At 32.6% G+C, this 24,344-nt stretch overlaps 2 protein-coding genes across 14 annotated transcripts in view; both read left to right on the forward strand.

The window, feature by feature from the left end:
• Positions 1-3,044, forward strand: part of LOC143225522 (beta-arrestin-1-like) — a 45,255-nt gene extending 42,211 nt beyond the window's left edge. For all 13 annotated transcript variants that reach the window (XR_013013902.1, XR_013013903.1, XM_076455132.1 and 10 more), the window contains one exon: positions 1,148-3,044. Coding sequence is in view for 11 of the 13 variants with exons in the window: in XM_076455132.1 (XP_076311247.1) it covers positions 1,148-1,238 (91 nt within the window). In the remaining 2 variants the exon portion in view is untranslated. The remainder of the gene's footprint in view (positions 1-1,147) is intronic.
• An 8,967-nt stretch (positions 3,045-12,011) lies between these two features.
• LOC143225524 (chordin-like protein 1) overlaps positions 12,012-24,344 on the forward strand; it is a 41,968-nt gene continuing 29,635 nt past the window's right edge. The window contains exons 1-4 of the mRNA XM_076455139.1: positions 12,012-12,173; positions 15,469-15,602; positions 18,906-19,027; positions 20,434-20,527. Of these exons, the coding sequence (XP_076311254.1) occupies positions 15,530-15,602; positions 18,906-19,027; positions 20,434-20,527 (289 nt within the window). The 5' untranslated portion in view covers positions 12,012-12,173; positions 15,469-15,529. The remainder of the gene's footprint in view (positions 12,174-15,468; positions 15,603-18,905; positions 19,028-20,433; positions 20,528-24,344) is intronic.

Raw genomic sequence — 24,344 nt, forward strand, 5'->3', positions numbered from 1 at the left:
GCAGCAGCAGCAAGAGACAACACAGTTTACCAGATGATCAGGATTAACTAAAGCTTAAATTGGAAAGTTATTATTTCCATTATTACATAGCCAGGGATATAAATTCAACTACAGATGAAATAAAACTTTTTTTTATAGTGAACTCCATCTTTTATAATAAATTCCTATATCCACAAGTTTCACACTTTGCCAGCTTGTTAACAGGAACAGTTTATCATTGTTAGAGAAAACTGTTTTTATTTTTTTCCACCAGACACCAGACATTTTCTGATAATAAGAAAAAAATTGTGTGTTATTCATATAAGCTACAAAAGTAGCTTATCAGCATAAAGTTTTTATCAGCATACGTTAGAATATTAAAAAATGTTCCAAACACTTAAGACAATAAAGTATTTTACTGTTATCTGAAGAGTAGGATTACACTGTTGTGAAACTTTGAGCTTCTTCAGTACTTGAGACAAATAGCTTTCAGTTTTCTTTTAATAAAAACATGACTGGTACTTACATGTTCATTCCTAGTTAGAAATTAAGAATAATACAGAATTTCCTTTTTATAATATTCAGTGTTTTTTATTAATAAAATCACATAAGGAAGACAATGTTCATGTAAGCACTGCTAACCACAAAAAAAGTACATCATAATTATGTTGTTTCTTTAGACTAAAATCCAAAGTATCACACTTTAACATAATCATTGTAAAGTATAATACAAAATAACATTGTTATATAATGGTCAATATAAATTACAATACTAAATAGTACAAAGTAACATAAACTACCAAGTACATCTTAAGATAATTTCTGTAAAGTACAGTACCAAGTACTGCAATGTCACGTGGTCTCAGTAAACTACAATGCTAAGTATTATTGCCTCTTTAGTCTACAATACTAAGTTTAACAGGGCTGCATTAAATTACAACCCAAAAGAAACATTAACTGCTCATGTAATAATAAAGACAACAACTATATGTGAATGAATGTGAACACAGGAAATAATTGTATATCATTGTGTCAGAGACAGTGTCAGTGATACTAACAAAACAATAAAAACTGTTAGATCTTTTAATAAATGGTTTAGGGTAAGTATCTGTGGTGTTTTGTTGAATACAGGCCTTTTTAATTTTGGGGTATTAATGTGTATTTACAGTGAAGGTGTCAACGGCACAAATGCTCAAGATGATGATCTCATTTTTGAAGATTTTGCAAGATCTAGACTCAGAAGAGAAACTGAAACCTGAATGCATGATTTTATACCTATGGGAAAGACATCTTTTCATTTCTATTTTTTTGTTTTTACCCCCAGAAAGAACATCTATTCTCAAGTCTGTTTTACAAATAGAGGCCAAATCTAGTGAGGTATTCAAATAAACTTGATCACCCACTTTGTTGTTTGTTTTACAACAAAATTGTTATTATTGGATATACAGATATGTGTTTAGATGTTGTCCCCATCGTGTGAAAAAAATACAGGAACTATTTTGTATACTTGATGATGAATGTGAATTATCTGTTAATGATTGCCTCACCACAAGACTTGGAAATGTTGGACATTTGTTACTGTTTTATATACAGCTAGTTATCTAGGTTAAGGTGGTACTGGATGTATGTTTTGGAAAAAGATGTTTATTTCTTATATAGTTGTATGAACTAAAGTGCCAGTAGAAACCCAGTAAGTAAAATGATCCAAGGGTTTCATTTCATTTCATTAATTAAGATTATCTTTGTCCAAGATATCAGTAAATCTAGTGCTTGTAAGTTACTAGCATAAGTTCTTGTCCTGAAGTAACTGCTTTACATATCCATTTAATTTCAATATTATAATCAAACTATATCTCTCTTTCCCTTCTGAGCAATAGTGACACATACCTGCATTCTGTCAAATCTATTATATCTACATCTACATATCTCCTATGTTGTCTGGCTTCATTCTGTGCATATCACTCTTTTATATATGTTTGTGTGTGTGTATTTTTATGTTATCATTTCACTTGTCAGAATTTCTCACTGTCTACTCACCAAAGGACTTTCAGTTAAATACAAGGTGTTATTAAAGTTTTAGTAATGAAGACAAAAAATGAAACTGAAGATACATGGAACTTCAGAAGGGATCTTTGTTGAGTTTTGAAAAGTTCATACTTTTTAAAACAATTTTAAACAAAGAAAGATTATTTTGGATCATTGATTTCAAATAGAGCAAGCAGTGGTTTAGAAGAACAATTCTTAAATTATTACTGTTGTTAAAAACAAGTGTATAAATCCAATAACAGTTAGTAGGTTAGAAATAAGTATATTTATGTTGGTAATCTCAAGTATAAATGTTTTATTGTAATAATGTAACTGGTGTTTCTCACTATATATTTTATATGTCAGTTTTAGTTTCTTTCATTGCTAAAAACGTGCTAAAGCTACTAGCATCAAGGTTGGTTAAGCAGCTTATATGTTTAAGACTTTAAGTAAAACCCTGCAAATTCAATTGAGGCTAGTTATGCAGTTTTAGATAGTGTCAGTTTTGGTCAACTTAGCCATATTGCTAATATATTAGCTATGTTAAGAAACATCTCATATCTTCAACTTAACTGGGTGAATTAAAACTACTTACCATTACATCATGGTATAGACTTTATTACCTAATACAAGTTGAATTGGAGTATTATATGAAAATGAAAAACTGAAGGAAAAAAAAAAAGAACAAATTTCAGTAAAAAAAAGTTTGCTTTTAAATATAGACCTGAAAAACATTATGACAAAATAAAAAACTTCTTTACTGTTGTTTTTCATGTGTAAAATCTAATATTTGTTCAAATACACTAAAGTAAGATGTATTTGAGATTTATTATATTTTATTTAATAATGAAACTAATAATAATCTTTTAAGTTATAATAAAAAAATGTATGATAAGTTGTGGATACATGAAAATAATAAAACGAAGTAAATTAGAATTTTTTTAAATTGTTACTATTCATTTTATCTTGTGCAAGTAGATCTTGTAAGAGTGTGAAATTAATTTGTATAAAAACTCTCACAATAAACACTTTTGATGACATATAGAACATTTGTCTTAAAAATTTTCATGTAATTGTATATAGGATAAAAAATATTTGTAAGTCAGTAATGAAAATGAAATAATACAATATCTGTATTAGAAGGTGTTCTCGCCCCTGAATGTTACATTTGACATTATAACAGTGAGATCCATGTGGATGCTTATTTTTCAGGTCTATTATCTAATCTTACAACTAAACAATATAAAAATTATTCCAAAATTAACTAATTGTCCAACTTGGAAATATATCGGAAATAACTAATGACAGTCTTACAAAACTAACTGAGAGCTGATAAGTGTTAAGGTCTTGCAATATGTACCTTAATATTTGGTTGCTAATCATTATTATCTGTTCATTGTAATTTCGAAAAAGGTTGAATCCTGCATTAACTTTTCAAGAATAGTAATTAAAAATATAGACCTTTAAGTTTAAACAAGTAAAATTTTTCATAGTCTAGAAAACTAATAAAAATAAGAATACTGTTTCAGTGAAACAAACAAAAGGTAAATGTTGTGATGAATCAGGTGATTTTAATGTAATACAACCTGTCATTTATGTCATAACAAAATTTATAAAATAAATTACCATCGTATTAGAACTAGGGGCTAATAAGTGAGAATCTTTGTTGTATTTTTGCTGGTACTGTGCTTACTATATTGTTGCATTTATTTACAATCTCCATCATGTCAAATTGCGCAAACTGAATGTGGTGTTATGCCACTTATGGTTTGAATATTGAAAATTAGACAGTTTGCAGTAACTAAATTCAGTAGATCTTGGATCCATCAATTTATCAAATAATAAAAAAACAGAATATACCAAGACATACTTTAGAAATCCAACAAGCAGATACAACTGAAAAAAGTTTTAACATCTATGTTCCAATAACATACCTCATACAGAAATGTGACTTATAAGCTGATCATGTCATCAAATAAAAAAAGTTGAGTATATTATATTAAAATGAATTTGAAGCCTTACAATGTCATTACAGTCCATGTTGCCACGTTTGTTCATGCTTTGTTTAATGACTTTTCATCTTGATGCTAACCCTACAGCATTGTTTGTATTACAAATGAGTTTGTTACAAAGCTGTTGCATCCAAAGCACACCCTTTCACCCTGGCAGCTTGTCTTTTATGTGTTCATGTGAAATAACATAAAATTGATTTTACAATCCATCTGTTTGAGGTGTGCTATGATTTAAAGAATGTTTTGGAAGTAAATTTGGTCTAATGGATGGGTTTTGCCACTAAACTTTGAGAAGTTTATAATTTCTCATCTGTTACAAGATGTTGCATTTTACTCAACACAGTTGCAGAACAATTTGCTACAGGTCTCTTTACTGATGGTCTTGGTCTCTCAAGTTCATCTATTTTGTTTTGTTTTATAGTGGTATTAAGTACAAAGGGTATCCCCATCTCTGAGATGCTAAATTCCCAAACAGAATATCTCTATTTTATAAGTATATGAATATTTTGCATTATACTTTATATTGGTTGTCACACATATTCAGTAGGACTTACACATTCAAAGCTCTTTAAGCATAATATAAGCCAAACATCTGTATAACCACTCCTAAAGTAAATAAACTTTGATATGACATATTGTTGTGTACATTTCTATCACTAATGGAGCAGTCGTCTGATGATGTGAATATAGAAAATAAACTTTCTAACACATGGCAAGAATACTGAACATTTAAGCAAATCTAGTGATCATAATGAGTCTTGAAAAAATGTTTAATAAAATGAAAATTGGAAAATATAAAATGTTATTGGTATCATTAGGAAACAGAATCAAGTTTAGTTAGCATAACATGACTGTACATTATAACTTGTATCATAAAGATAATGGAACAAATTTTAGTAAGTAAGAGTTTGAACACTGTAACAATTAACTGATGCCATAAAGAGACCCAAATTACATTTAATGAACAGAAGGGGAATGGACATTATAAGAAGTTTATCAACACCATAAGGAGACTGGAGCAAGTTTAATGAGTATGAAAAGTAAATGTTATAACAAATATATCATACCATAAAGAGACTATGGCAAGTTCAAAAGAGTCTGCTCATTGTAAAGAATTTACTGGTGCCAAGAAGACTAGAATAAGTTTAATAAAAAAATATCTGGGGTTATAATAAATTTATTGTATTATAAAGAATCAAGATGGTGCAACAATATTACTGGACACCAGGAAACTAGAACAACTTCAGAACAAAGTTTGCAAGTAGAAAAAGACTTTACATAGCAACAATTAAATATATTAATGATAACCCAAGTTTGTAATAAACTGCCAGCACTTGAATTACATATATAGCACTGATATCATAATAAGACTAAAGGAAATAGTAAAATTTCTTTAGATTATATTTGCCATAAGATGTTAATATTATGCTTATAGATTTTAACAGTAAATTCTTTACTTAGTTTTTTCAAGAATAAGAGTGTATAATAGTATTTGAACCATAATATTCTCATCATATCTATTTCTTAAGATGCAATTTGGCTAATACAGATTTCATAAGGTGGACTATCCTTATGAATACAGACCTTATTCTAGGTTCTGCCAATTTGAAATACTATCAAATTTACTGTATTTATGTACAGTAAATACAGCAGTGGTTTGAGCACTACTTAAATAAGCAATTTTCTGTAACATCGTAGCTTAGAAAAGACAGTCACACTATACCTTCAGATTTATTTAAAACATAGTAATTGCTATAAGTTTGCTTACAATAATCTGTAATTTATTCCATTCTTGCACAATCTGTGGCGTTACAGCAACCCTCAGGCAGAATAAACATCAATTTGAAGACAATAATGGAACAGAGGTAAGTAGAAAAAATTAATTTACACATATACAGAATAAATACAATAATATTAGAATATAAAAGTACTATTCATAATCACACTTCGAGAATTTAATTGTTGACATTTATGTAAAAGTTGAAGTAAAAAGGAGTTGAGAAGATAATCTAAATCAGAATAATTGTCTTAATTTACATTTGTATATTATCTACTTTAATAGGACAACAACCATTAAGATATAAAATGCTTTAACTAGTTAAGTATACCATTTAGTGATAATATGTTTGGAATATTTCATCACAAAAAGGCTGGTGATAATTTTAATCACATACTTTTTTACTGTCCCAGTTATGTTTCCACTAAGAACAGTGTAATAGCACTTGACATATGCTTGTTTGTTATACGCCATTGCAAACGAACCATTTCTCTAAATACAAAACAGTATTTCATCTACAATTTATATATTATAATCCACCTAGCTTTAAGCAACAAAAATGTTATTAAAAGTTACAAAAATCTATGTGGAGCGATGGATTCTACTCATTTATCGCTTTGGATGGTTAGGCCTAGTATTTACTATAACTTGATGAGGTGTTTGAATATGATTCTGTTGTTCTCTCAGTGAAATAACAAAAAAGGAACTAATGGCGTGGTATCGTGTGAACCTATTTTGACCTTATCCACTCATAAAAGCTCAGGGAAGAAGAGAAAACTATAAACGCCTTTTCATGTTGTAATATTCTGAATACTGTCACATTACCTATATTAAAGAGATATTGCATGAGGATGGCCGGCCATACCTCTTCTAGCAGTCTATAACAAAAATTGTATACAGCAAAGGTTTGACTTAGAAGGCATTCAAAGTCTAATTCTACTAGCCCAGAGTGCCAGCCTTAATCCGATTTATCTGGTTTGAAATACTATAGAACGACAGCAAGAACAGATTCCTAAAGCAAACTCTGCAATGGAGATGAACTGTATGACATTAGGGGGTTTGTCCTGATGGATATGTACTTTGATGGCAGTTCTTAGTCTTAACAGTCCAGATTGGAATTAACATCAACAATAGGTCCACCTTTTATCAAAACGAAACTTATAGAAACACGACACCCTCTTTTCAAGTTGTGTTATTTTAGCACGTGCAATAACATTGTGTTTATTAACAGAGTAGAATATGCACTGTTTTATTTTTAAAGGATACGAATTTTACATATCTTTAGCTTATTTTTAAATTGCTTTACAAGAAATGATAACAAAAATTCTAGTATAGTAATGATGTAGGTTAAGTGGTTCGACTCGTAATCTGAGGGTCGCTGGTTCAAATCTACGTCGCACCAAACATGCTCGTCCTTTCAGCCGTAGGGGCGTTATAATGTAGCCCCAAGAGTTGGCGGTGGGTGGTGATGATTAGCTGCCTTCCCTCTCGACTTACACTGTCAAATTAAGGACGGCTAGCGCAGATAGCACTCGTGTAGCTTTGCGCGAAATTCAAACTAACCCATAAAGTCAACAACACTGAAGAACAAAATTTTAATTATTGGAGTATTAATACGTTCAATTATAAAATAAATTTATTGATTTCTAAGTTAATGCATATGTTATTAATTTTTATTCAATGTTTCATGTTATGGGATTTTAGGCTGTTTTTATATCTTAAGATAAATCACTGACAGAGTCGAACTGAAGTGAGATCAAGCAGACATTTCCTTGTATACAAATATAACAAGTTTCACTAACAATGCAACATACTTAACGCTATTTGAAATTAAATAATATTTAAGCTCAAAAGCTTGAAGTTCTGTTATTAAAAATATTAACTAGCAATAAATTTATAATGATAATATATACTTTTTGTTTCTAAAGTTAGAAGCTCAGTAGAGGCACAGTGGTACGATTTATGGTTTATAACACCAAAAACTTGGTTTCGACAGTCAGGGTGGGCTCAGCATAGACAGACCAATATGTAACTTTCAACATGGCTGAACACAAAATATAAAGAACTACATGACTTACGAATATGTAACTTTGTACTTAACTTCAATTAACAACATTAAGGTTAAAAAACTAACTTGTAAATTAATAAATGGCTCATTACAACACCAAAATAGAGGCCTGCATTTTTACTTATTAATTTTTGGTTGTTTTTATAGGTTGTGTCAACATCACATTGAACTTTATTTTTTTAGAGCAGTGTAATAGGTTTACTGAATGACAGGAGATTTCTTAAGACATTTATAATAGAGTAGTTTGATCTCTCTAAAAAATTTGTGAGAATAAAAAAAGAGAAAGATTGAAAACAAATCTCGATTACTCACGCTGACACAAAAATTGAATGGTCACTTTTATTGGATCTATTAATCTGACCACGTCAAGACCATCTATCAAACTTTTTAAACTTTAAATTACTTACGTCAAAGGTAATGTGATACAACCCAAAATAACCAGTGCTATCAGTGACTAGTGATTGGACCTTTCTTCTTCAGGGGCAAACTGGAAGTCCATCTTGCGAAAGTGTTCGGGTTATAGGATTTCTATTTAATTTCTATCAAGACTTCTTGAACTTACGTGTTTTTTGTAACATCATGAGTGACTGGTGGTTCTCATTCAAACTTAAGGAAGATCATAACCTTGAAGCGTAATCTAACCTACCATTGAAGGAATACTACTATAAAATTCTTGCAAAATGTGCAGGATTACAGCTCTACCTCACATGGGCAGACTAGATGTTATCTCAGTTGGATCACAAAGAATAAATACAAAATTTAATGATTTCTTGACCATATGCTAAGGGAAAATTGCACATACCAGGATAAGTGACTAACTTTGAGTTAAAGTATATATAAATAAGGTGATAGAAAATATATAATAATCTTGTACACTACAGTTTTCCTCCAACATTCAATATGTCCGTTTCACTAATTTTTGATTGAAAAATTACACAATCAGCTCCACCTGTGATGAAAGCCCTACGTATCTGTTAAAAGTCTACAAGTAAAAGTGAACTTACAGTTCATAAAGGGCTTTCTTTTTAAAGCTCTTCTAATACACTTTCAGTATCTTACCTGAAAAGTCTTATAAATTTGTTTAAGAACATTGGAATTTTCCTTCTTTTTTTCCTAAAAACACGAAAAAAGCAACAATTTACTAAAATTGAACAAAATCTATGCGAAGAATTTCAGTCGCGTTCATTCCAAGAGAACTGTCCTATGACAGGAGGAGTGAATATTGGAAATGGGGATATATTGAAGTCGAGTGGAGAAACTCAACAGAAATGACAAAGCAGCCCATTTCACAGTAAAGAAACGTTCAAGATTTCTACTTGTCTAAAGTTGGTACATTTACTTCATTGAGTTTAAAAGTCGTATTGAATTTTACTTTTATGGAAAGCTATATTCTACGTCAAGAAGTAAGAAGTATCCTAAAACATATTTTGATTATGAAATATTTCCCTAATTCAGGGTTAAGCGCATATTTTAACCCTACTACTTGTGTGTGTGCATATGTTTTCTTATAATAAAGCCACATCGGGCTGTCAGGTGAGTCCACCAAGGGAAATCGAGACCCTGATTTTAGCGTTGTAAATCTGTAAACTTAACGCTGTACCAGCGGGGAACATATTACAGTATATTTTGTATTACGGGAAACAATGCAAAATGCTGACAATTTTATTTACAATATTTGACTTATAGAATTTTATTAAATCTGAAATATCATATTTACAATAGCTACTACAGTAACACTATATGAGTTGTTTTATAAAATATTTTTAATTTTAACTATATGAAAATGTTTAATACGAATTTGTTTTGCTTTTGGACTAAGTCAGCATTCCAAGTTCGATTTGATCTCTCTCTCTCGTTGTTTGGGTATATATGTGTATACCAAGGAGGGTCAGGTGCACTTTATCTCTTCCTCCTTCCTTTTCCTTGTTGGTTTGAACTGCTTACTATATTAATAATTACTACGTGACGGCCAGAGTAACCCACATTTATTCAGGCCCTTTTCAGTGCAATGTCCATGTATCTTGCACCAATCCGGTTTGATTAATTTGTTTGAGGTTTTTTTTTTTTTAATTTCGTGCCAAAGCTACGCGAGTGCTATCAGCGCTAGCCATCCTTAATTTAGTCGCGTAAAACTAGACGGAAGGCAACTAGTCATCGCTTCCCACCGCAAACTCTAGGGCTACTCTTTTACCAACGAATAGTGGGATTGACCGTACATAATAACGCCCCCACGGCTGAAAGGGTGTGCATGTTTTACTGGACAGGGATTCGAACCCACGACCCTCAGATTACGAACCAAGCACCCTAAACACTTGGCCATGTCGGACCTAAGGAGGAAATGCATCTGGGGACAGACAGAAAATTTTAGTCGATATGGAACACATATCGCACTGGTAAGACTGAATATGCAAGCCCATACGTGAAGAATGCCTGTACTCTAGTTATTTATACTCAACATTGCCCTGCTACATTCACCAGGGCTGTAAAATTTTAAACAGATAGCAGTTGCAATTTAACATAATATAAAACACAAAACCACATTTTAATACAAAATTATCTCACAAGTATGTATGTTTTTCTTATAGCAAAGCCACATCATGCTATCTGCTCAGCCCACCGAGGGGAATCGAACCGCTGATTTTAGCGTTGTAAATCCGGAGACATACCGCTGTACTAGCGGGGGCTATCTCACAAGCCAAACCCTTTAATTAACACAGAATTAACAGTCACATCAATGAAATAAATATAAAAACACAATTGGTCCTCTATAATGAACAAAGAAAGCATTTTTAAAGAAAATTACATACTATAAACATAATATTTTTACCATGATAAAATCTCAATTATAAACCGAATCACCAAATGGAAATACAAGAATTGGCCTTTTAGTACTGATTGCATAGAAAAATAATGTTTAAGATAGATTAACACTGAAATCCTTTGATAATGATAACAATGAAAGAATACTGATTAATACTACAGAAACAATAGAGTTGAGAATATAAAATAAGTCCTCTAAAAATATAATAATCATAATGAAAATTCGTGTGTGCAAAATAAAATGAACTATTCAAGTGTTTATACTAATAATACGTGGAAACTGCATGAGATAGTGCAACTAATTATTTTAAACATAACATTTATATACATATAGGAAAACTCATTTTTATTTAAACAGAATTAACACTTTAATACTTAAATAATAATAAGAGTAAATCTAAATTAACTGAGATTTGAACAGTGAATGAAATAAATATAATCGAATACATAAAAGAAAAAAGATTCTGAAATTTATATTACCCTTAAATAAATGATATATATTATATATATCCAGAATGTACACACCCATTCAACAAAAAGTACAAGGTTTAGATCTCCTCACTTCAACCAATTTAACAAATCCTATAATGTGGCCATTGTCACTGATGTGCCCAGTCACTTGGGCTTTGACCAGGATCTGGATATTTTTAATGAAAATTTGGTTTGAATGGTCTACTATAAAATTTTACTCTTGTGACTTGAAGGAGCTAATGGAAACCATCAATATTAATTATGTTTTATTTGATCCAGATTTCAAACTCACCATAATAACTTGCCATTAGATTGAAGAATTGTTAAATGCACAATATTTTGTTTCGGAAATAATATTTAGTTTCTCATATCTTACTATTCAGAATCAGTATCATCACAATCATGTTCTGTTGCTTTCTTAGGATCGGTTAATGTCTTAACTGAAGTTTGTATCTGCACATACATACAGAGCCCTGCATGGCCAGTTGGTTAGGGCGCTCGATTCGTAATGTGAGGGTCACAGGTTCGAATTCCCGTCACACTAAACACGCTCACCCCTTCAACCGTGGGAGCGTTATATAGTTACAGCCAATTCCGCTATTCGTTGGTAAAAGAGTAGTCCAAGAGTTGGCGGTGAATGGTGATGACTAGATACCTTCTCTCTAGTTTTACACTGCTGAATTAGGGACGGTTAGCGTAGATAACTCTCGTGTAGCTTTGCACGAAATTCCAAACTAATCAAACATACCTACATACACACTCAAAAATATTACAGGCTATCGGAGTGTAAAGAGGTGTGACTCTGGTTCATGTTAACAGCGCGTGCATGCGCGAGTTCTTTCGCGCACGAGCTCAAGGAGAATAATAGTCACGAATTGTCTGCTTCGACTTTCTTCTTTTACAGTGAACTGTGATAAACTTTCTCTGTGTTGAGCATATTACAGTGACCACATTCGTTGCGTTCAACGGCTTGGCAGAAGATAATGCTGATGAAAGTTGCTTAGCAGTGTTTGGCACCAGGGTAAATAGGTTGTATTAGGTGATAATTTAAGTAAAACAAAAATCTTGTATTAAACGCAGTAAAAGACTAGATTTAGTTTATTTTGTATTAAGCGCTTAAAATGAAGTAGAAATACGTCTTAAGTTAACACCTTTCTTAGAAAGAATAATATATTGTGAGATTGAATGTTGGTTTTATACAAAAACACACAAAGATCAATTTACAGCTGATATAGTCCCGGGAAATCTTCAGCAAAGACAAAATAACTTGAGCTAGATTTTTTATTCTAATAGGAAATAGCTTCAATCACGCTGGAATAATACATAGACATGGATTCATTTTCATTTTAAACTTTCTAGTTTAAAATCCGCAGACTAGGATCTTTTGTCCAGTCATGATGTTTACACTTGTTTTACTTATTTAATGAGTTTCAGATTCCATTTACACTCAACTACTTCTAAGTAAAAATAAATTTCATTATCATCTATATAGATTCGATGAGTTTTTTGCTGCTGAACACCGCTAAAATTTATTTATCCAAAGCTTTCATCGTGAAATGTGCTTAGCGAGGAGGAAAGAGTTACATTATATCCAAATTTGTTAACGAGAAAAAAATTTTGCCAAGAAGAGAATTATGCTATATCTAAGATTTATGCTTTGTTTACCCAAGCATTATCTTTGAGAGGAAGAGGATTGAAATATGCCTTATTTTGTTTAGTTTGGAATGACGTTTGGCAAGAATGTTATTACACTATGGATAAATTTTAGAAGTGACCAGTTGTCTTAAGATGACGTCACAAGCGTGTGCTTTACGTATTTAGGTTAGTTTTTCATTCATTGTTATCAGAGCAATTGTTTACCTAACTATAGAACATTTTGCAGAAGATCAGAATTAATTCATATGTCCCGAAACGTCATTATTTTAGAAAGAGAGAAAGACGATCGTCCAGATCTATATTGAATTACTAGGCGTAACGTTTTAACGTTATAACTTTTGTAACAAATTTGATTATGGCAGGTTATGACAGCCAAATGTTAAGTGAGGTTTTAACGTAATAGTTCACGATACAAGTAAAATGTATCTTATTTATCTACACTGTTGTTAAACTCCTATCCGTTACCTTGTACTACCTTTAAAAACGGGCCTGGTATGGCCAAGCGTGTTAAGGCGTGCGACTCGTAATCCGAGGGTCGCGGGTTCGCATCCCCGTCGCGCCAAACATGCTCGCCCTTTCAGCCGTGGGCTCGTTATAATGTTACGGTCAATCCCATTATTCGTTGGTAAAAGAGTAGCCCAACAGTTGGCGGTGGGTAGTGATGACTAGCTGCTTTTCCTCTAGTCTTACACTGCTAAATTAGGGACGGCTAGCACAGATAGCCCTCGAGTAGCTTTGTGCGAAATTCAAAAAACAAAACAAACAAACAAACAAACCTTTAAAAACACCAAACTCCGTTGCAGCGATAGAGTAAAAAAGTCAAATTTAATAAACTCCCTGTTTCATTTTTAAATAGAATATGTGATTGTATTTTTAAATATATTTTTAAAAGTGTTGCTTAACAAAACCCAGATATTTTTCCTATTCTTTGAAACTGAAATGATTTAAAGCATTTATTTAAGTGAAATATATTTTGTGAAATCTCCTCCTAGATGGCGTTTAAGTATTGGATTTGTTAATTTATATTTCTTAAATTAAAAAAAACATCTAAGCATTTTCATGATATAATTTGATGTGAAGCAAATACATGGTAATTTAATTTCACCAAAACTAATCACATTTAAAGTATGGTGTTATAAGATGCATGAAGATGACTTGTTTTTAAGTTTTAAACAGCTTCACGTACATGTGTATTTAAAATAGTTTCACTGTTAAATATTTTCAAACGAATTGTTTGCCTAATTAGCGAACAAGAAAAATATCATTTTTGTGTTAATTATGAAACATAATTACATACCTAAACAATATTATGTTTGTAATTTATGCAACGACCATTAACATAAGTGGTTGCAAAAGGTCCGATTTCTAAGATTAAAATTAGTAACAGATTCACATATGTAATACTAAAACCTTTTTAAACGTAACTTAAAGTCTATATTGTCCTATGTAAATTAAATTATAATCAAACAAAATTATCCCATTATCTTTTTAACCCCTGTGACTGCGACTTTACCATAACGCTCGTTAACTGAGGAAAAACGCTATTCTTAATGTACATTAAATGAAAAGGCACACTTTAATAGGGAACCCGTATTTTGTGAATCAGTTTAAGTTGGCATTTACTTAAAACATTCCATCATTATCGTCCTACTGCTCACTGTTCTCATAATGATGAACTACTGGTACTCGGCAAGGGCGTGGTCACGACTTAAATCGAATATTGTATATTGGCAGACGAATCAAAGAAGAGTGGCATGTGAAAAGTCGATGCACGACCAAGTGTTTGATGTACTTAACTTATTCACAGTCTGACAGTCCATTCTCTATCGGTCTTTTGTGTAAAGTGCCTTTTTTTACTTAATGGTTTTCTCAGGGAATGAAATTTTTTAAGTTACGAGACTTTGTGCTTTACCAGCTGAAGATAAGCTGGTAAACATGTTTAGCTTTTTTTTCGTTGATTGTAAACTCTACTGTCACAAAACACTTTAAAAACATCCATATCCATGTTGAACTCTAAACAACAATGATAAATTTGATATCTTTCTATCTTTAAGTTTAAATACACACGCACTCAGAAGTTTTCTGGTAGTAGGGGACATTGTAATGTATATACACAGGCATATGCAACATCTTACTTAATGAAGTTGACATTTAACTTTAATCAGCGTTATTTAGTTTATATGATTATATCTGTAAGGAAAGGATAAAACAATGTTTGCTTTTCTAAACGGAATGAAATTGACGCTTGTACTCTGAACGGTACGTGATGCACACTGAGCTAAACAGTCCAGTTTGGAAACACGTAGACTACAGATATCCTAATATTCTGAATTTTGAATTGGAGAGAGAAAAGGTAGCCAGTAGCCCCTGTCCCCACAGGTGCCTTATTCAGCTGTTTGATCTAAATAAGATCAACTCTCACTTTTATAAAATGTTCCTCAACGTGTGGAGTATATTTACTGATATCGTATCTCCAATGTTTAGCTGACTTTTCAACAGACTTGTAAATTAATCACTTGGCCACGCACTTACCTTAGCGGAGTATCAATACAATTTATTTATTTTTATATGGAGTTTTCGAAATACTTCTTAGTTCTTCATAGAAGAATGCTTGGAACTCTTTGTTATTGCTCATGGATTTAAATGTTAATTCCCCATAGAGTCAAAGTAACGCCACCCACAGTGACGATTCTGACTGGTAGTTACCTGGTTTTACTCCAAATGTTCTCTCATCAATGTTCGAGAGCTGTGGTAATTGTATCTGCCTTTCTACTTTGTAGCCTGGTTTTTACAGGTGAGTGAAATATAAGTACCTTTAGGTTCAACGTAATATTTATTTATTATATAGTCATAGTCTTTACATACAAAATTAGCAGTAAGTACTCGTTTGAAGAAATGGAAACTAAGACTAGATTATGAACTTCACAAAATTAAATGAAAAGCCATGCCAAATTTAGTCCTTAGCTCCAATTACGACTCGTTTTTATACTACTTACAGTTGGATCAACATTTTGTTTCAAATTGAGTAATTTTCTTTATAACCTGTTACAACACTAAATAAAAAGAAATGACGAAATCAAACAAAATGAATGAAATCTCGTATTATCTGTGTCAGATGCATGTGAGTCTCCAACAGCAATTAGTGAAATTAACTGTAATGTTTATATCATGTACACATATATTTGTTTTTTGTTATTCGACCTTATAATTAATAAAGCTGTGGATTCACAAGCATTTTGGTGCATAAAAGCCGATGATGTCCACATAAAATTCATTTGTAATTATAGGGTTAAAATTGATAGTTTCAGTATTAGAGACTTGATAACTTAAATGGATGACGTACTTATTCTGTGAGAAGTCGAAAGCTCGAGTCTCGCTCAGTTTTATTTTGTCTTTTACAGAAAGATTCATGACTTCATAAATGGTGTGTCACCTTCAGTTTCTCATAGCTAACAAATATTAGTCCTTACTTGTTCCAGAGAAAATAATTGGAAACTGTCATACACATATCATATTTATGTTTCATCGAGTAATTGTGTTGGCTGAAAAATATCATTATCCAATTTAAACAGGCTCATCAAATAGTATAATATTTCTTTCAGTCTGATGATTTACTCATTGCTTTAAGTGAGAAATTGGTACTAAAAAAACAGTTCATCTGGAAATCTAAGTTTAATAATCCCTTTTTTTCCCACAAAGGACAAAGACCTAATGTATTAACTAAAATCACTTTTGTTTAAAAGACATCTTGTGAATGTATATCAGCATTCATTTAGATGAATAATTATGTCCGTAAACTCAAACGCACTTTGTTGTACAACTTCTTACATTCGTTTCGTTATATTTTACTTTAGAATTAACAAAGTGAAGTCCGACGACTTTCAAGATTTAAGAGAGAGAATGAAAGGTAACCAACGTCACAGCTAAAAGTCTTTGTTTGACCATACTGAAAGAACAAACGATAGAATTTTTCTCAGAGAAACATTCTAAATCCTTTGTCAATCGCACTACAGAATCACTCTGAAGCTATGCTAGGTTTCATTGCTACCAGTCTATAGTTGAGTGTTAGCATTCAGAAAAAGACACAAGTAACTATGCTGAAATAGAGTGACATATGGTACGTACAGTTCAGTCCATTAGGCGAGACACCGGAAATGCGTTGACTACTAAAAGGAAATGGTCGAGTTATTGTAGAGTAACAATATACATGCAGTTCCATTGTGATTGAACAATGTCGATCCTCGTGTCCGGTATGTAAAGGAGTTCACAACAGTATTGCTATATAAACAATTTTTATTCCCCGTTAGGTTCCCTTATCGTCAGGATTTGGTGTAAGAGAAAACTCAGGGCTTGTATGGTTTTACGTGTAATTCTCAATTTACAATAAAAAAAAACACCATTTTAGGTTAACTATTTGAGTTGATAAAGGATTAATTTGTTGTTACCGAATAATTATATATAGTGATGATTCAATGCAAAGTTGATTGAATTAATGTTGCCTTTACGTTCAATTAATTCCGTGAAAATAAAATGACTGAACATACAAAGAAAAAAGTCATTTCAGTTTGGTTGAGAAAACCATCAGCTGCCCATCAAAACCATCAGCTGCATCAGAAAACCATTTTTGGTTTACATCAATAATATAGATGAAGGAATGGTCAATGGATTAAATAAATTTGCAGATGGTATTAAGGTTTTAAGTGTTGTTTGCTATGAAGGGGATGCTACTGATTTACAAAAGGATTTAGATCATTTAGTGAGTTCGACAAATAAGTGGAAGATGGGTTTTTCAATTATGATAAGTGCAAGATAATGCATGTGGGTTATCATAATTTGAATTACAAGCATAATTTGCACTGGAATAATCATGACAGTGTCATGGAATAAAGGTATCTATGTGCAATAGTTACGTCTCTAAAACTATTCAAACAATGTGCTGTTACTAGTACCATAACAAATAGAATTTTAGGTTTAAAATACAAAAATATTGAAATCAGGTCCAAAGAGGTTATAATTTTATTATATGTTGTAGGCTACACCACATTTGGAGTATTGTGTTCAATCCTGGGTTCCTTACCTTAGGAAGTACATTGAGTTATTGGAATGGGTTTAGAGAAGGGGTTACTAGAATGGTACCGAGGATAGCTAGGTTGTCATATGAGGAAGGGCTTATATCTCTCAATTTGTTTTTTCTTGAAAAGAAAATAGTTAGAGGGATTTCATTGAGGTGTTTCAGATTGTAAAGGAAATTGATAAAGTTGATGCAACTTTTTATTATTAACAGTCTTAACAATTAGAATAAGAATACTAAAAACTTCACTGTAAATGTTGGTAGTATAGGAGTATTCTTCAACTAAGACAATTCAATTTTTCTAATAGAGTGGTTTGCTTTTTGAATGGGTTGAATGTTGCGGAAGCAATAAATTTAAGTGATTTTAAGAGGAAGCTTTAGTTTTAGTTTCGTTTAGAGAACGAGACAACTGAGATAGACCAGTAGATCCCTTGTTGTTTCAAAGCATTACGCTATGCTAAATCTTTGCTGGATATATAAGCAATGGTTTTTTGTTTAAGATTCCATTGTAAACAGAGCTTACGTCTTAGAGAATTCTATTTTATATAGGCAAAATAATCTATATCAATACCTTTAAAAACAGTTTCTTTTATTATTTACCATATTTTATGAAAAATACTATATACTTTGAGTCACTAATAGTGCAAAAGTGGTGTAATAAAAACCTTATTTCATGTTTTATTTAGCATTTTACTGAAAAGTTTCGATACTTACTTTTCTGAAGCAGGGTCAGATTTAGATCTTTTGAAGCTCACATGCGGTACTACCATGTTGGAGGCAAGTTTCCTAAGGTGATTCAAACTTGAGGCCCTCGTCCTTAGAGCTTAAGGCCTCTTGCTGCCCAATGTCACCATGCAATTCCATTGGTTGCATATCCTCAAAATTTGGCACTGTTTCGATGTAGCTACATTGACATAACTAATTACATTATCACATTATAAGCAAAATAATGATTAAAATACAGATACATTTATAGTCGTTACATTTTATTGGTAAGTAAGAATGAAAACTTTTTTATGTTCTTAGTTTTGGGGGAAAATGGCACCAGCCTTTGTTCATCAGATACTACAAATGACGAAACGAACCAGTGGCGTCATATAGGGAGCAACTTGAGAAATCTAGTTTGTGTGATCTGCCTGTGTGAAAAGGTGAGGTATATGAATGTGTTGGTCAGCCTAGCAAAGGTGATTAATCCTCTTACAAGCCAAGTAAGATTACATGACTCCCATGAAAATTAAGACTTGAGTTTAAAGACAGTCAGTTGAAATATAAGGTGTTAACAATGTATCTCAGAACTGCTGCTATGGATATTAACGCTTTTAATGATAAGGAGAGAGCAACGTTTCGACCTTCCTAGGCCATCTTCAGGTTAAGAAAGAGAGAGTTTGAATGTGACCGTTGACGGGCACATGTCTTAGGTACGAGAGTATAAAGAAGTACGGGATTGTAGGGGACGTTGTTGGTGGATGTTAGGTTATTAATTAGTATAGGTATAAAGGTGTTCCTTTATATTTGTTTAATTTTCGTTTTTGTTGCTCTATAAGTAGGGCTTCTTTGATTTTGCGTTTGTTTATATTTGTTTCCTGACTTAATATCTGAGTGTTTTCTATGGTTACATTGTGTTTTTTGATTTGCAGTGTTCAAAAACGCGTGAAGGTGTTTTTTTTTGTTGTTCTTTCAATCTAGTTTCCATTTTTCTGCTTGTTTCTCCAATATAGAAATCATGGCAGTTGTTGCATTGTATTTTATAAATTATGTTGGTGTTGTGTTTGTCAGTATAGTTTTTACATAGTATGGACTTTAGTTTTGTACCTGGTTTTTGAATATATTTGGTGTTTACTAGAATGTTGTGTTTTGTTGGAAGTTTTTCCAAATGTTGGTTAATTTTTCGCTGATGTCGATAACATATAGTATGCAACAGTATAAAGTTGTGTAGTTTGTTGTATTTTGGGATTTATTGTTGGTCTAGATGTGTGCGTATAATTTTTCCCACGGGTTTTTGATGAAATTTGTCGATGTTGTTGAAGTTTTGTTTTACTTTGTTGATTTCATCGTTAATTTTATCTTGCAGGCTTCAGTTGTTGGGACTTCTGTAAAGAGGAAGATTACGTCAAAACTGGCCATTAAGGTTTTATGATTTAGTTGATTAAGAGTATATGTAAAGTTAAAAGAGTCTTTGAAAAAGGAGCCAGCTGATGTTACACATTTAGAAAATGCCCACGTTGTGTATTTACCGAGGTTGCAGCTAAATGATTCGTAGGTCGACATTATGGGTTGTCGTCGACAATCAAGTTTGTGAGGTTAGGGGTGCCATATAGTTGTGGTGTGCGTGAGTAGATCTTTCGTAGGTAAATCTATCATTTGATAGAGTAATTGGTTAACACACTCGATAAAAGTAAAATACCGAATAATTAGCATTATTGAAAAGTTTGGGTTTTCATTGACGATAAAAGGCCTTTATTTAAAATGTATGTAACTTATTTTACCATACGCTACGTACTTTGGAAAAAGTAAAACCAACATTTTTCACCTTAAATACTTTCCACACCTACAGGATGGCCAGGTAAACTGCTCCAGTAGCGAATGTAGAACAGACTTTTGTCGTTCTGGAGAACATTACGATGAGGAATGCTGCAGGTTATGTACTGGTAAGTGAGAAACAGAGAAAGTTTGCAGTGGTTACTTGCTTCCTTCAATGACGCAGTGATTATTATTTCCTGGAGTTTGATGGGTTTTGTTTTGAATTTCGCGCAATGCTACACGAAGGCTATCTGCACTAGCCGTCCATAATTTAGCAGTGTAAGACTAGAGGAAAGGCAGGTATTCATCATTACGCACTGCCAACTATTGGGCTACTTTTTACCAACGAATAGTGAAATTCCACACGTTTGGTGTGATGGGGAATCAAGTGCCCTAGGCACCTGGCCATACAGGACCCGAGTTTGATTGAACAGACGCATTGTGATTTATGTTATTCTCATGTACTTACATGAGGCGAATTGAAAAACAAAACACGTGGAATAATTGAAACAAAATAAATATTAATAATGATAAGAGTGATTTATTAGGAAAGCTATACATATGTAACTTAGAAGTTTAATTAGAAAAATATGTACGAAGCGCAGTGCCAAAAATGTTTTAGACGTCGTCTTTGTATCTGAATTAACCTCTCATTATTACGCTCTTTAAACTTATCTCAATAGTATCACGTATTACAAAACATCTTATAACAATAATATTAGAATACATTCACCCACATTAGGAGAATCGATCTACTGCTGTCGCTGTGGCGCCGGCGGTCTCGGAACTGTGGCGTCTGATGTGGCTGACCTAGTAAATTCTTTTTTCTACGGACATCTATGAAAACATATCTTCGTGGTTTACGTAGGAGATTTGCTGTCTGTATAATATGGTCGTCTGGAGCAGTTACACAACTCCTTTTTTTTTTCCCCTTCTATGGTGCTAGATATGTATACACAGAAAACCTGTTAATATTTCTTTCATAAAAGATATGACTCAATCTAAACACATGCACTCTTAATTAATTAACATCCCAATGTCTACAATATGAATAATTCTATTTGATTGTATTTTTAGTATGAAACAGTGCAATTCTAGTTTGTGTAAGTATAATGTCAACAAAATAGCCATAGAATAAAAATATTGGAGTCACCATTCATATTTTTCACAGAATATTATATTTTACCTTGGCTCCCACACAATTCACAGGTGAGTCGTGCTCTATTTTCTTTTTTAAAAGTCCAGTTATTGATTAGGACACACATTGTAAAATGACTAGTGGAATGGAAAGTATCGGCAAAATAGGCTTGAGAGCCAACGTGTTAAATTCTTGGAAATATTTTACCTTGAATTTGGGTACATTAACCTCACTTACCAAATGAAGAATATTTATTCAGAAAGTATAAAATATGAAAGGGAATTAAATTTAAGGATAGAGAACTAAGAAATTTATAAAACAATTAAATTGTTCAGGAACTTATTTTGTTTCCGTTCACTTTCTTGTTCACATCAAACATTCTCGCCATTTCAGCTTTGGGGGAGTTATAATGTGCGGTCAATCCCACTATTCATTGGTAAAAGAGTAGTCCAACAGTTGGCGGTGGGTGGTGATGACTAGCTGCCTTCCCTCTAGTCTTACTAGCTTCGTAGTTGGTATTCTTACCTGTAAGGTTAATTAGTGTTCTTGACATATTTCAAGACGATGATAATAGGAAACAAAAGTAGGTTATTAAAGCCAAAAAGAAAGAGGTAGGAATACACTGTTAGAAAGTTCCTCAAAGTAAAGATAAAAGTGGAATAAACATTAGACTGAATTAACTACAAGTTGTGGAATATTCATTAGTTTTTTGCAAATGACCTCCCATCTAGTGACGCGGAGGCATGTCTGTGGACTCACACAGCAAGAAATTGTGTTTCGATATCGGTGGTGGGCAGAGCATAGTTAACTCATTATGTAGCTTTGTGCTTAATTCTAAACAAACAAATTAACACAAATAAGTATGAAAACAACATTTACTATTCACCTGTTAATCAACCAGATTTGAACGTTAAACCATAAACTTGTGTTCCCTAAAGAGATATAAATATCGATTCAGTCCAATTCTCCATACAAAATGTTACATTTCCAACATCGAACTGATTATTATTAACGGCTTTCGTGCTTCAGATCGTTAACTTTCTGTTTTCCGTTTTTACATAGAATATAAGCCTTTTGTTTGATTAAAGTCATAAAGAAAAATTCTGTGTTCAGTTAGAAAAGACAGTGACAAAAGTTTCTAATGATCCGAACGGTGTTGTAATAATGTTTTATCTCACGCCATATATTCATTTAGCTCGATAGAATGAAATAAATAATAAGATATTACACAAAAACTGTTCCTATCGACACACAGCAGCAGCTTGAATGCTTAGATGCACAGGAACTCAGTTTGGAAAATATTAAGTTGTGGTATTAAGAATCAAAACAAAATAGTTGATTTTTTATTACCTTTGTGAGTATCTTTACCTTTATCGCACATAAGTTTCTTCGTCATTTCAAACTGTTGTAATTTTTGCCTTGTTTTGTAATGTATTAGTACTAAGGAACCATGCATTTCAAAAATTTTTTTTTTTTTTTGACAGGCGTTTCAATATTAGCATCACTAACATTAAATAACCCTGTTTCCTACGTGGTTCCCTGAAACATTAATGTACCATTCAAGCTTCTGTATTAACCCCAATTAACTGTATAATTACGCAAAGGTGGGTCCGTATCTGGAAAATAATTTGCTAAAACACCCGTTCCCGATACTTAAGCGAGTAGCGCCAAGTTCGTCCACTTACTTGTGGGATGGGGTATAAACACAGTTTGAAAAATGGCTCACCAAAATCTCCAGGAGACCAGCAAAACAAAACTCAATGTCATCTTTAAGTTCAGCCACCCTGCAAACCTATTTCTAGACTCGTATTGCGTGGCACGTTTTAGCCTCATTTCTTATTCCAAAAAATTTAGAATAAGGGGTTACATTATATATATAAGGACACCCTCCCCTAGGATACTTATCAGACTTATTTTTATTAACTTCAACACTTTGATAGAAGATCACGGACAAACAATTCCAAAAACATTGCGTCAGTTAGTATAAGATGCGACACACAATGAGAAAAAAGGACTAAATAATTAAAACGCACACACACCTATTTTACTTTATTTTGCTATTGTATGTCCTTGAAACGATCAAAATCTAAACTCTATAAGTTATTTCCAGTGTTATCAGAGTTTATTTTTAACTACACCTGAGGATAAAACTATTTTGGGGCCTCATCATCGTTACTTACGGTCATGATCTATCTAACGACTGTGCATTCTAACAATAGTTCTGCAGCATATTTTCCAATAAAAAAGGCTTCATCATAAGATTGTCATGTCCAAAGCACACCTCTTATCCCAAGTAATTCTGTAATATATTTAGTGTATTGGAACCGCGGTTCTCGGTACCATTTTGATGGTCCGATCACACAATACACTAAAGGCGAATTGACCAGTATATCTTTGTATGGAATAATGTGAATACCGTTTCCTTCTTGCCCCCCGCTAGTACAGCGGTATGTATCCGGATTTACAACGCTAAAATCAGGGGTTTGATTCCCCTCGGTGGGCTGAGCAGATAGCCTTATGTGGCTTTGCTATAAGAAAAACAAAACAAACAAAACAGTTTCCTTCTTAAACTGCTTGACGTGTGAATGAATATGTGGTGGAAGCAACGTCTATATTTGTGACTTGTATCATATCTACTCCCTTTGCGCTGAATTGTTTGTTTCTTTTTAAATTTCCCGCAAAGTTACACGAGGGCTATCTGCACTAGCCATCCCTAAGTTAGCAGTTAGAGGGAAGACAGCTAGTTATCACTACCCACCGCCAACTCTTTAGCTACTCTTTTACCAACGAATAGTCGGATTGTCCGT

Source organism: Tachypleus tridentatus, chromosome 9 (genome assembly GCF_004210375.1).
Source record: "Tachypleus tridentatus isolate NWPU-2018 chromosome 9, ASM421037v1, whole genome shotgun sequence".
Classification (NCBI taxonomy): Eukaryota; Metazoa; Arthropoda; class Merostomata; order Xiphosura; family Limulidae; genus Tachypleus; species Tachypleus tridentatus.